This window comes from Phyllobates terribilis, unplaced genomic scaffold (genome assembly GCF_046119375.1).
Source record: "Phyllobates terribilis strain yellow unplaced genomic scaffold, ASM4611937v1 Scaffold_120__1_contigs__length_5212024, whole genome shotgun sequence".
NCBI classification, from domain to species: Eukaryota; Metazoa; Chordata; class Amphibia; order Anura; family Dendrobatidae; genus Phyllobates; species Phyllobates terribilis.
In genome coordinates, this window is record NW_027362880.1 from 3,392,426 (window position 1) to 3,404,429 (window position 12,004).

The 12,004-nt window shown below is 44.1% G+C and overlaps 1 protein-coding gene across 1 annotated transcript in view; it reads right to left on the bottom strand.

Annotated features, from left to right (window-relative positions):
* Positions 1–12,004, bottom strand: part of LOC141201623 (uncharacterized) — an 82,751-nt gene that overhangs the window by 27,539 nt on the left and 43,208 nt on the right. The window contains exon 7 of the mRNA XM_073663629.1: positions 7,416–7,573. Coding sequence (XP_073519730.1) covers positions 7,416–7,573 — 158 coding nt within the window. The remainder of the gene's footprint in view (positions 1–7,415; positions 7,574–12,004) is intronic.

A 12,004-nucleotide genomic window follows, 5' to 3' on the forward strand; every position in this document is an offset into this window, starting at 1 on the left:
GATCTTTACCAAGCTGGATCTATGTGGGGCGTATAACCTGGTCCGGATCCGTCAAGGAGACGAGTGGAAGACGGCATTCAATACCCGGGACGGTCACTATGAATACCGTGTGGTGCCCTTCGGCCTCTGCAATACTCCCGCCGTTTTCCAAGAATTAGTCAACGACATCTTCCGTGACCTCCTATATTCTTGCGTGGTGGTGTACCTGGACGACATCTCGGTCTTCTCTCCGGATCTTCCCACACACCGGAGGGATGTTCGTCAGGTCCTGCTTAGGCTCAGGCAGAATCACCTCTATGCAAAATTTGAGAAGTGCCTCTACGAGCAGACCTCTCTTCCATTCCTGGGCTATGTTATCTCCCAGACAGGTCTACGAATGGATTCTGAGAAGCTTTCTGCTGTCCTAAAGTGGCCCCGTCCGAAGGGGTTGAAGGCGATTCAGCGATTCCTGGGCTTTGCCAACTACTATCGTCACTTCATCCCACACTTCTCTTCCCAGACTGCCCCCATCTCTGCGCTCACCCGTAAGGGAGCAAATCCCAAGGAATGGCCGCCCGAAGCTGAGGAGGCCTTCCTTTCCTTAAAGCAAGCCTTCTCCTCTGCCCCAGTGCTGTACCGTCCGGACTGCAACAAACAGTTCTTCATGGAGATTGATGCTTTCTCCTCCGGAGCCGGAGCGGTGCTCACCCAAAAATCTTTATCAGGGAGAATGGTAACCTGTGGCTTCTTCTCCAAACTCTTCTCCTCGTCTGAGCGCAACTACTCCATAGGAGACCGAGAACTGTTAGTCATTAAATTGGCGCTGGAGGAGTGGCGTTATTTGCTTGAAGGGGCTCTATACCCAGTGATCATCTATGCAGATCACAAAAATCTAGCATATCTCCAGAATGCCCAAAGACTCAATCTGCGTCAGGCCCGGTGGTCTTTGTTCTTCTCCCGCTTCGACTTTATCCTACATTACCACCCGGCGGACAAGAATTATAAAGCTGACGCCTTATCCCGATCCTTCCTGTCCTCCGATCAAGAGGAGGAGCCTAGGCACATCATCGACCCCTCCAAAGTGACGAATGTGGCCCCCTTGGATCTGACTCGTCTTCCACAGGTAAGACGTTTGTAGCGGTTCCAGATCGTGAGAAGGTTCTTAACTGGGGTCATTCATCTAAGCTAGCAGGCCATGCCGGTCAGAAGAAGACCTTCCTGTTCATTACCCGGCATTACTGGTGGCCTACCCTGTGCAAGGATGTGGTAGACTTCGTCTCGGCCTGTTCGTCCTGTGCCCGCAACAAAGTTCCCAGACATCTTCCAGCCGGTCGCCTCCTGCCTCTTCCCGTACCTTCTGCGCCGTGGCAGCACACTGCCATGGACTTTATTACAGATCTCCCTGTTTCTGCCGGTTGTACAGTCATTTGGGTGGTTGCCAACCGCTTTTCTAAAATGGCCCACTTCATCCCTCTGCCTGGTCTCCCATCTGCATCGGAGCTGGCTAAGGACTTCATCCTTCATATCTTCCGTCTCCATGGCCTACCCCTCCACATTGTGTCGGATCGAGGGGTTCAGTTCACCTCACGCTTCTGGAGAGCTACGTGTAAGCTGCTGGATGTCTCCCTGGATTTCTCCTCCGCTTACCATCCACAGTCCAATGGCCAAGTGGAGCGTATCAACCAAATCCTTACCAGCTACCTCTGGCACTTTGTTAACGCTCACCATACTGATTGGGTGGAGCTCCTACCATGGGGCGAATTCTCCTACAACCATGAGAAAGAATCTACTTTTAAATCCTCATTCTTTGTGGTCTACGGTCAACTTCCCCGGATTCTGTTTCCCATCTCCGCCTCGGTGGACAACCCTGCCACGGAGTCTCTAGTCAGCGAATTCTCCACCATTTGGGAAAATACTAGGTCCGCACTTCTTCAGTCCTCTGAGCGCATGAAGAAACATGCTGACAAGAGACGTCTGGATCCGCCTCAATTCCGTCCGGGAGATAAAGTCTGGCTCTCTTCCAAACATGTCCGGCTCAAAATACCCTCCTATAAGTTGGGTCCTCAGTTCATTGGTCCATTTGAAGTCCTCAAAAAAATCAACCCAGTGGCCTACAAGTTAAAACTCCCGGCCACCTTGCGGATTCCCAACTCCTTCCATGTATCTCTCCTCAAACCAGTTGTGTTTAATTCTTCTTCCAACAATCCAGGTGCTCCCCCTGCTCCGGTTTCCACTGAGGACGTTTTTGAGGTAGAGAACATTCTGGCCACCAAGAGGGTAAGAGGAAAAACGTTTTTTCTGATGGATTGGAAGGGGTTTGGCCCAGAGAAGAGAACTTGGGAACCCAGGGAGAACATTCATGCCCCACTTCTCCTTAAAAAATTTCTTTCTGGCCTAAAAAAGAGGGGGCGTAGAGGGGGGGGGTACTGTAGCATTGGAGTCTCTGCCCCCTGCCAGGCAGAGACGCCGTCCCTCTCACCTCCGCGCTCCCTGTCTGGCGTCCTCCGGCGCTCCTCTTCCTGCTGCTGCTGGGGCGCGCAGCTTCCCGGGCACTGTGCTTAGGGCTCGCACTCGCTCCCTCTCTATTAAAGGGGCCGCGCGTGCCGTCCTAAGGAGTCCCCGGTCCTCCCATATATAAGGCACCTCCTCCAAAATGGAGGTGCCCGAGAAATAATTGTTTCACAGTGTACTTACCTCTGCTTCAGCCCTCAGGTCCCGCTGCTAGCCTGACTACTAGTCCTGTCTGCCAGCCTGATTTCCAGTCCTGTCCACCAGCCTGACGTCCAGTTCTGTCCGCCAGCCTGACTTCCAGTCCTGTCCGCCAGCCTGACTTCCAGTCCTGTCCGCCAGCCTGACTTCCAGTCCAGCCCGCCAGCCTGATTACTCTCCAGCCCGACAGTCTGTCTTCTGTTCATCCCGCCAGTCTGTCTATGGGCTCTGCCCATCTGCTTACCTGGAAGCACCTGCCTGCTATCAGCCGTGCCTACCTGGAGGCTCCTGCTTGCTACCTGCCGTGCCTACCAAGGCTCCTGCTTGCTACCTGCCGTGCCTACCTGGAGGCTCCTGCTTGCTACCTGCCGTGCCTACCTGGAGGCTCCTGCCCGCCACTTGCCGTGACCACCTGTCAGCCTACCTAGAGACTCTTGCCTGTCGCCTGCCGTGTCTGCCAGTCCATCTATCCGGATCACTCGTCAGCCTGCCTGCTGTGCCCATCTGCAATACCGGTCAGTCCCAACTATCTGTACCGTGGGAGTCACCTGCTCCCTTACAAGGTCATCCACAGAGTAGCACCTGGTCCCTCTGCTCGGACCCTCCCTGGTCATGGAGTCGATTGAGCCGCCGTACGACCTTGGTCGCTCCGAGTTGATACCTAGTTACGCCCCTCTGGGTCCCTCCTTGCACCGCAGCACAGAGGTTCCACCTCCCGGATCCGTAACAATATTTTAATGGTTTATTTGTACACATCTCACCACTCCATGATAAGTTCTAGAAAGAAGAGGTCTTCTAACTCTACCGCCTACTCTACACTGTGTGCACGATTATTTGTATTTTTGATGATTACCTTTATTATTTAACATCTCCAGTGCTGTTGGTCAATTCAAAGGGTAATAAACCTGAATATTTAAGAAAGTAAAAGTGAGGTGTTGTCTTAGGAGAATATCTCTGTGTCCAGAATTATTATGCAACTATGTGAAAAATGTAAATTTTCCATCTTTATTGTTTATTTTCATCTGGTATAGTGAGGATAAGAACCAAACAACTCAATGTCCAAAAATACATTTCTGACATTTAATAAAAATATAACAGTGACCAATATATCCACCATTCTTTTCAATACCAGTGATAAGCCATCCATCCATGGAGTCCATTAGTTTCTTAATCTGTTGACGATCATCTTTGTGGGCAGCACCAACCATAGTCCCAGACACTGATCACAGAGGGGACTGTTTTCCTTCACCATAAATATCGAGTTTAAGAAAAGCTCGAAAGTTCACTCTACGGTTTAGGTCCAATGAGGAAAAGGCCATTTCAATATGTCATTATTTTTTAATCTTTAAGACCTTTTCGACACCGAGCAGTCAAGACTTTGATGCTGTGATTGAGAATTGTCCTGCAGAACAATACTGTTTTTTTTTTTTGAAAGATGAAGATTTTTCTGTACCTCTGCTTAAAGTGTCTTCTAAAAACTGGCAGGGGGTTTGGGAGTTGATTTTACACCTAATTGTAACTTGAAAATGTCCAACTAGTTCATCTGTAATAATACCAGCATACCAGTCGAAGTTGAGGTCTGTGCCTATTACTGATCCAGCCACGGGTCCATCCATCTGGTCCGTCAAGAGTCACTTTCAGCAGTCCATAAAACCTTTGAAAAATCTGTCTTCTGATATTTCTTGGCCAAGTCTTTTCTTGTGTCTTGTTCAGTGGTGGTCGGTATTCAGCCTTAGCCTTGTCTCTGAGCACTGAACATCTTGTACTTCTGGGCCTCTAGGGAGGCTGCTGTTCTGGAATACAATAGCACTGGAGGATAATATATTCCTGGTTGCTTCACATTTGAGTCTTCTGAAATCTTTTGCAGTTAATGCTATTCTTTTTTTTTCTTTTGTGACCCTATACACTTTTGAAGGTTCTGTGATCACATCCAATATTTGAGCAATTTAAGGAGTGCTGCATCCCTCTGTAAGACTTAACCATTTTTGAGTTTTTATAGTCAGTTAAAACTCTTTTTGGCCCATTTTGCCTGAGAAAAATAAGCTGCCTAATAATTGCACCCCCCTGATAAAGGGTTTCAATATCCATAGGCCACACACCCATGAAAAATCCATAACTCTAACAGGCTAATTAAGGTCTGAAACCTTGGTCAAAGTTATCTAAGCACACAAATCTCAAAGAATGCCTAAACTTTTGCATCGGCTCATTTTCCTTTTTCTAATTTTTAAAATGTAAAAAAATTACAATATATTTTTTTCTTTTGTTTAATATACAAAGGAAATGTGTCATCTTTAACTTTAGGCATTTCAGAGATCATTTAATATTCAACTTGCTTAACTGTTCTCAATAACAGTAATTTTGACCACGGGTGCACAAACTTTTACATGCCACTGTATGCACACTTACAGTAAATATATACAGCTCTACTAAATATACACATTTGCATACACATACACTATATATACACACATGACCCCATTTTGTAATTCTTTTAAGGTCATGTGATTGATTACATGATCTGAAAGGTCCTTGAGCTAGTCGGGTCGAAGGTTCTTCAGCTGCTCACTCAGGATGTGCAGACTCAGTGCAGGTCCCAGTACCTTCCTCTCCTGCTCTGCACCAATCAGTCAGATAAGTGTGGAGCTGTTCTTTCAGTGATGAGGAAGGACACTGTCTCATTGTTCTCCTCTGTCACAGAAATCTGTCTCCAGTCTACAAGACGCTCTCAATTATTAGCAAGATTTTTTTCTTGCTAATAGTGTGTCTTATAGTCCAAAAAATACAGTCAGTTTAAAGTGATATCTCATTTATTTATACTGTTTTTGTACAGTTTGACAATAACATATATAGTTTCCCTCCCCGTCTGAGTTGTTTTTGATGGTCAACAAGATACGATTTTCCAGAAAATCATTTTCACACTCTAGGTATGATAATGACTAGTCTCTATGTGGGATTTTTGATGTTTAAAGGGTTGTCCACTACATTGACAACCCCTTTTCATTCCTCATGTTTGATCCTGTTAAAATAAAAACAATTACACACTTACTTACACTTTCCAATCCAGCGGTGACAGCATTTACATTCCCAAGGCTCATGTGAGGTAATTTTGAGCCTTGCACCCAATCAGTGCTGGCGTTACTGTCCCGACCTTCAAACAAATCAAACATTAAGAGGAAGTCGGAGCGTAGTTGCAGCCCTGGCTTCCTTTTGATGTTCAACACGTCCGAAGGCAGAGACGTTGAAGCCGATTGAAGCCGATTTGGGGCAGGACTTGTGTGATGAAGCAACCTCACATAAGCCCGAGAATGCAAGTCTCAAAACCACAAGAACGGTGCTGACACGGAAGGTGATTTCCCACAATCTAAACATTAAAAAGGCTTCTCCCCTGTGTGGGTTCTCCAGTGGCTATCAATATGCCCTTTCTGGTTAAAACACTTCCCACATTCTGATCATGAATAAGGCTTCTCACCTGTGTGAGTTCTCTGGTGCTTATCAAAATATGATTTATCGTTAAAACACTTCCCACATTCTGAACATGAATAAGGCTTCTCCCCTGTGTGAGTTCGCTGGTGCGCAACAAGACGTGATTTGTGGTTAAAACATTTCCCACAATCTGAACAGGAAAAAGGCTTCTCCCCCGTGTGGGTTCTCCAGTGGCTATCAAGATGCCCTTTCTGGTTAAAACATTTCCCACATTCTGAACATGAATAAGGCTTCTCACCTGTGTGAGTTCTCTGGTGCTTATCAAAATATGATTTATCGTTAAAACACTTCCCACATTCGGAACATGAATAAGGCTTCTCCCCTGTGTGAGTTCTCTGATGCTTAACAAAATTTGATTTGTGGTTAAAACATTTCCCACATTCTGAACAGGAAAAAGGCTTTTCCCCCGTGTGGGTTCTCCAGTGGCTATCAAGATGCCCTTTCTGGTTAAAGCACTTACCACATTCTGAACATGAATAAGGCTTCTCACCTGTGTGACTTCTCTGGTGCTTAGCAAAATAAGATTTATCGTTAAAACACTTCCCACATTCTGAACATGAATAAGGCTTCTCCCCTGTGTGAGTTCTCTGGTGCTTAACACAATTTGATTTGTGGTTAAAACATTTCCCACATTCTGAACAGGAAAAAGGCTTCTCCCCCGTGTGGGTTCTCCAGTGGCTATCAAGATGTCCTTTCTGGTTAAAACACTTACCACATTCTGAACATGAATAAGGGTTCTCACCCGTATGGGTTCTCTGATGCTTATCAAAATATGATTTATCGTTAAAACACTTCCCACATTCTGAACATGAATAAGGCTTCTCACCTGTGTGAGTTCTCCGGTGCTTAACAAAGTATGATTTATCGTTAAAACATTTCCCACATTCTGAACATGAATAACGCTTCTCACCTCCGTGAGTTTTCTGGTGTATTACAAGATTACTTTTCCGGTTAAAACATTTCTCACATTCTGCACAGGAAAAAGGCTTCTCCCCTGTGTGGGTTCTCTCATGCCTTACAAGATTTGATTTCTGCCTAAAACATTTCCCACACTTGAAGCAAGAAAATCTATTTTCTGCTTTGTGAATTTTTTGATGTTTAGGAAAACACTTTTGGAGAGGAAAACTATTCCCATATTCTGAGCGTGAAAATTTCGTCTTTGCTTTAGGAGCAATTTGTTTTTTAATGCTTATTTTGTGACATTGATTTTCCTTAGTAGTTGGCAATGAATCTGAAGACAGGACCTGTTTCAAAGGATCAGATGACAGATTTTTGCTGTGAAGGAATGATGGTACATCTGGAGTAATGGCATTCACTTCAATTGTATTCTGTTGGATCTCAAGAACATCTGATTTAAAAATTGAAGATACCAGCTGTCCCTCTGATCTCCTGGTACAGTCATCTGCCAAGAATAAAACCAATTATTATTTTTGAACAAAAAATATCCTTGAATTTTATATTTTTGAACATTTCTACTTAAACTCTCTGTAAAAATAGCAAGTTATGTAAATTTATAGAATTATTCACTAAGACAATGACAGTTCATAGTCTAATAAGAAACTGTGAAGACCCGGGGTCTTCCATGGTCATAATACTACTCAGACAACACATGTTGAGGGTAAAACCACCAAACGGACAATAAACACATAGAACAGTCCCGGCAAATACCCAAGATGGTGCAAAATTACACAGTCTCACTCTTCCGCTGGCCCGCCTGGGAGTAGAACAACTACGACTTTGGAACTTCCAGGCCCAACTACCTCAACCAGTGGCCCCCCGCTTTTGGCAGGCCCCCACACAGAGGAGGTAGCGGCAAGCTTAGGAAGCTGATAGTCCATTGAGCTACAAGGCCAGGGGACATGAAGGTCCCACTCTGGTCTCTGAGAGTTTCCATGGGGCCAGATGACCGGCAGATCCCAATATGGCTTCTTCGAATGTCTCCATGGGTTCCAGGCGACTGGAGCGTCTCAACTGGAAACCCCAAACAACATATACATGGGGCCAGGTGACTTCACCGTCCCAACCTGGTCTCGCCAAAAGTATCCATGGGCGCTCTGATGGTCAATGGAGCAGATCCATATCTTTCCAGTCAGGGCCGTGCACCCTTAGGTCGGAATCATGTAGAATCCAAATCTGTGTCTCTCTGGATGGAGCCATGCTACCAACCTGATGTCCTAAAGTCTCTCTGATTCTCCTTTTTCATTCTGACTGCTACAGAGTCATATGTCTCTTAGATAGTTACGATTGTCCTTTCAAGTACACATTCACAGGTCTAAAAAAGGGAAGATATTATTCCACTGGGCTCAGGTCACATTGTTTGTGCATTTAATCAATTTACATAGTTGGTATAGCAGGGTGACTCTTGTAAATCAACAATTAGCTGGCTTTAATACAATATGTAATTAGCATATTAACAAACATTATTGTTTCCAGACCAAGAGAAGTCAACATTTAGGTTTATACACATAATAGTATGTCCTTCTTGACCAGCCAAAGAAAAATACATACATTCACAAACACAATAGTGTATTTCTCTTGGCTTAACAAATCTAGACATCTGGCTAATTAAGATTAGAAACTGTTTTGTCACAAAAACTTCACAGGATGAACCAGTGGAGCGTGGTGTTCAACTGTTTGTTCATTCTGCCTCTTAAATGTGGAATAAAAAGCCACCAAATAATGTTATGTTAGTGAAAATAATATCAATAAAAACTTCTACTCATCTCACAAAAAAGTCCCCACTCTGGTTCATCATCTATCAGTGGAAAAACTGAGGTTTCCACGTTAGCAGCTCAAAAGCTCTTGAAAAACAACATGGCTTCCATAAACCTATCCACCAATATCCACTCTCAGAAAGTCAAATCTCCTCCTCACTTCTGAGCCTTGCAGTGTACTCAAATCACATTTAGCATCTATGTATTTGGCATTACTACAGTGAGATGAACCCACTTAATTTACGGTGTGTGTGTGTCTCCTGGAGCACAATCTGGGCACTATGTGTTGTGTTGGGGTATAAAATTGCATATTTGCAATTTTCACTCAGCAACATCCACTGCGTGCTAATTTCTGGAAAGTGGCTGTGGAGTCAAAAATAGTCACTACTTCTATAGATTAATTCACTGAGGGTTATAATGTCCAAAATGTAGTCACTTTATGGGGATTTTTACTGCTCTGGTTTTATGCCATTTTGTTATATTAGGGCTTCTGCAAATGGTGTGTCCCATCTCTTCTGGGATCTGCTCCTGCAAAGTCTGCTTCTGTCACCAGGAGCCGCATTATTCATTCTGCAGGCGGCGCAGGTAATGGAGGAGAAATAGGAGCTAGAAGCTCTGGGCGGTGCATGTTCTGTCCAGCCACTAAGATTAGGGTTGCTGGGACCAGTAGTACCATCCAGACTGGCAGTATGAGTGTGTGTGCTGTCCAGCTGCAGTAATCTGTTACCTCCTTCAGCCAACTGTAGAGCACCATGCCCTACTAAAGCTGGAAGCATATTGCCATAAGCTGTCACATACAGCCTTGTTCTCCTCTGGTTCAGTCCTCTGTGCTCAGCTCCCAGCTTGTGTACTTGTGACCCCGGCCCATTTACTGAATGCTCTTGTGTCTTCTGATTTTTCTCTGCCCTCATGGTTCTAACCCGGCTACCTGACTATTCTTCTTCCCATCTCACACCACAAAACAGCAGGCAACACCGTGGCCCAAGCTTAGGGGTCTCTGTGCAATTCTAGATCCATGTAGTGGGGTCAAAGGGTGATGAGCAAAGCAATCCGTGGGATCTGGAAAACGGAGTAGAGAGTGCCAAACTTGTTCATGGTAGTCATCTTTTGAGCTGCCAGGTGAACATGAACAGTGCCCTCAATACATTGTGTCTGCAAACTGTTCCAGCGAGATCTGCAATCAAATGGCTAAATGGTGCTCCTTCTTTTCTTAACTTGCTATGTGCCCAGACAGTATGGTACAACCATATGTAGGGGATTGTTGGATTCAAGAGAAGTTGGAAGTAATCTGTAAGGTCCATTTGTTTCCTATTATCCTTTGTCATTATGTTGTGATAACTTTGGAATTATTCACACACGTCAGATTTGAAAAATGGGTCCTGATTAGGAACACAAAACTGGCTACAAGAAGGGGTTAAATCAGAGTATTTTGGACACTAACTACTGTAGTAAAAAACTGAGTATAGACAATAACACATCTACTGAAATTATCAAACTCAACAGTCTTCATCAGTAAAAAAATGAGCACCTAGTGGTGAAACCTCTCTGGGGTAATTTCAGTATGGGTCTCTGTGGCTCTTGGCAATCTGAACTATCATAAGGGACAATATTTTCTATTAAATGAGTTTCAAAAAGAAATATTAGACCCTCAGAGATAACTTTTCATAATACTGCAGAGCCGAGGTGTCTTAAATTTAGCTTAGAGATATGATTGAAAATATTTAGATTTGAGAGTCCTCAGTGGTTGATACTTTTTAATGGCTAACTGAAAAGATGGTAACAAGTTGCAAGCTTTTGAGACTACTTAGGCCTCTTCATCAGGCTAGTATAACCGAAAATCTGGAGAGTCACATATTTATACACAATAGGACACAGAAACAATGCAATAGATGAGACAGGTGATGAAAAGCAGAGCTATTACTATGGGAGATAAACAGTTCTGGCTGTAAATATTTTAGCAGTTCATAGATAAGGAGTGTGAAGGTTTTATTGTGACTAGGTCCAGTGTTATGATGACCCCACAAGTCTGATGGGCACATTCCTTAGTTGATGTAGAATGACATAAATCCATGCGACACATTCATTCCTGCTCTGAAGGTATCAAACGTCACCATTATTTTTTATTCCCAGACTCTTTCTCTCTGAGATTTGAAATTACCTTTTAATACCAGTAGTTTCATGTCCTTAATGCAGTGATTAGGGAGACAAAAATGCTTAGCCACAAGTAGATATATTCTTTTTTCTTTTATTGTGTGGTGATGATGATTCATTCTTGTCCTAAGTTTTTGCCCTGTCTCCCCACATCCAGCTGGACATTGGTATATATAATTAAGTACACTACATTGGATGTGATACAGCTGAAAGTACCTGGGATCTTGTAGTCCTGCTGTGAGTTGGGGATCTTTATCTTGTCTGTGGTAATTATAAACAGACAGGTTTTACATTTTTTCTGGTTGCAAGGAAAGGTACCTGTAGCTGGTTGAGATGACAGGGAGATTCTGACAATGATGCTTCTTAGATTTGGGGGCTGCCTGAAATACAGAAGTGGGGAGTCTGGAAATATGGATTGTAATCGGGCATCTTTTTGTAATAAGGGTTATAGTTTCCGTCCAGCTCTCCTTAGTGCCTCCAGATTTGGATTGTAGGCAACTACTAGAGGCAATCGGTTGCATTCTTGTTTAGTTTTGTAATGTAGGAGATGATTCCTTGATATTGTGGTGGCTGGTTCTCAATTGTTCTTGGATGGTAGCCCTGATTCAAAAAGGTCTTTCTGAGGCCACCAAGGTGTTTGCCTCTATCCATAGGGTTGGAACATATCTGATTGTATCTGATGGCTTGGCTGTAGACAATAGAGCTTTTTATGTGTTTTGGATGGAAACTGTCCCATTTAAGGTATGCTGGACAGTTGATTGGCTTCCGGTACAAGGATGTCTCTATTTCATTGTTCTGTAGCTTGATGATGGTGTCGAAAAAGTTCATTTCAGTACAGGAGTAGTTGAGTGTTAGGTTGATGGTGGGATGAAATTGATTAAAGTGTTCATGGAACGTCTTCAGCTGTTGCTCAGACTCCGTCCTGATGATTAAAATATCATCAATGCAACGATAGTAGGCCAGAGGGC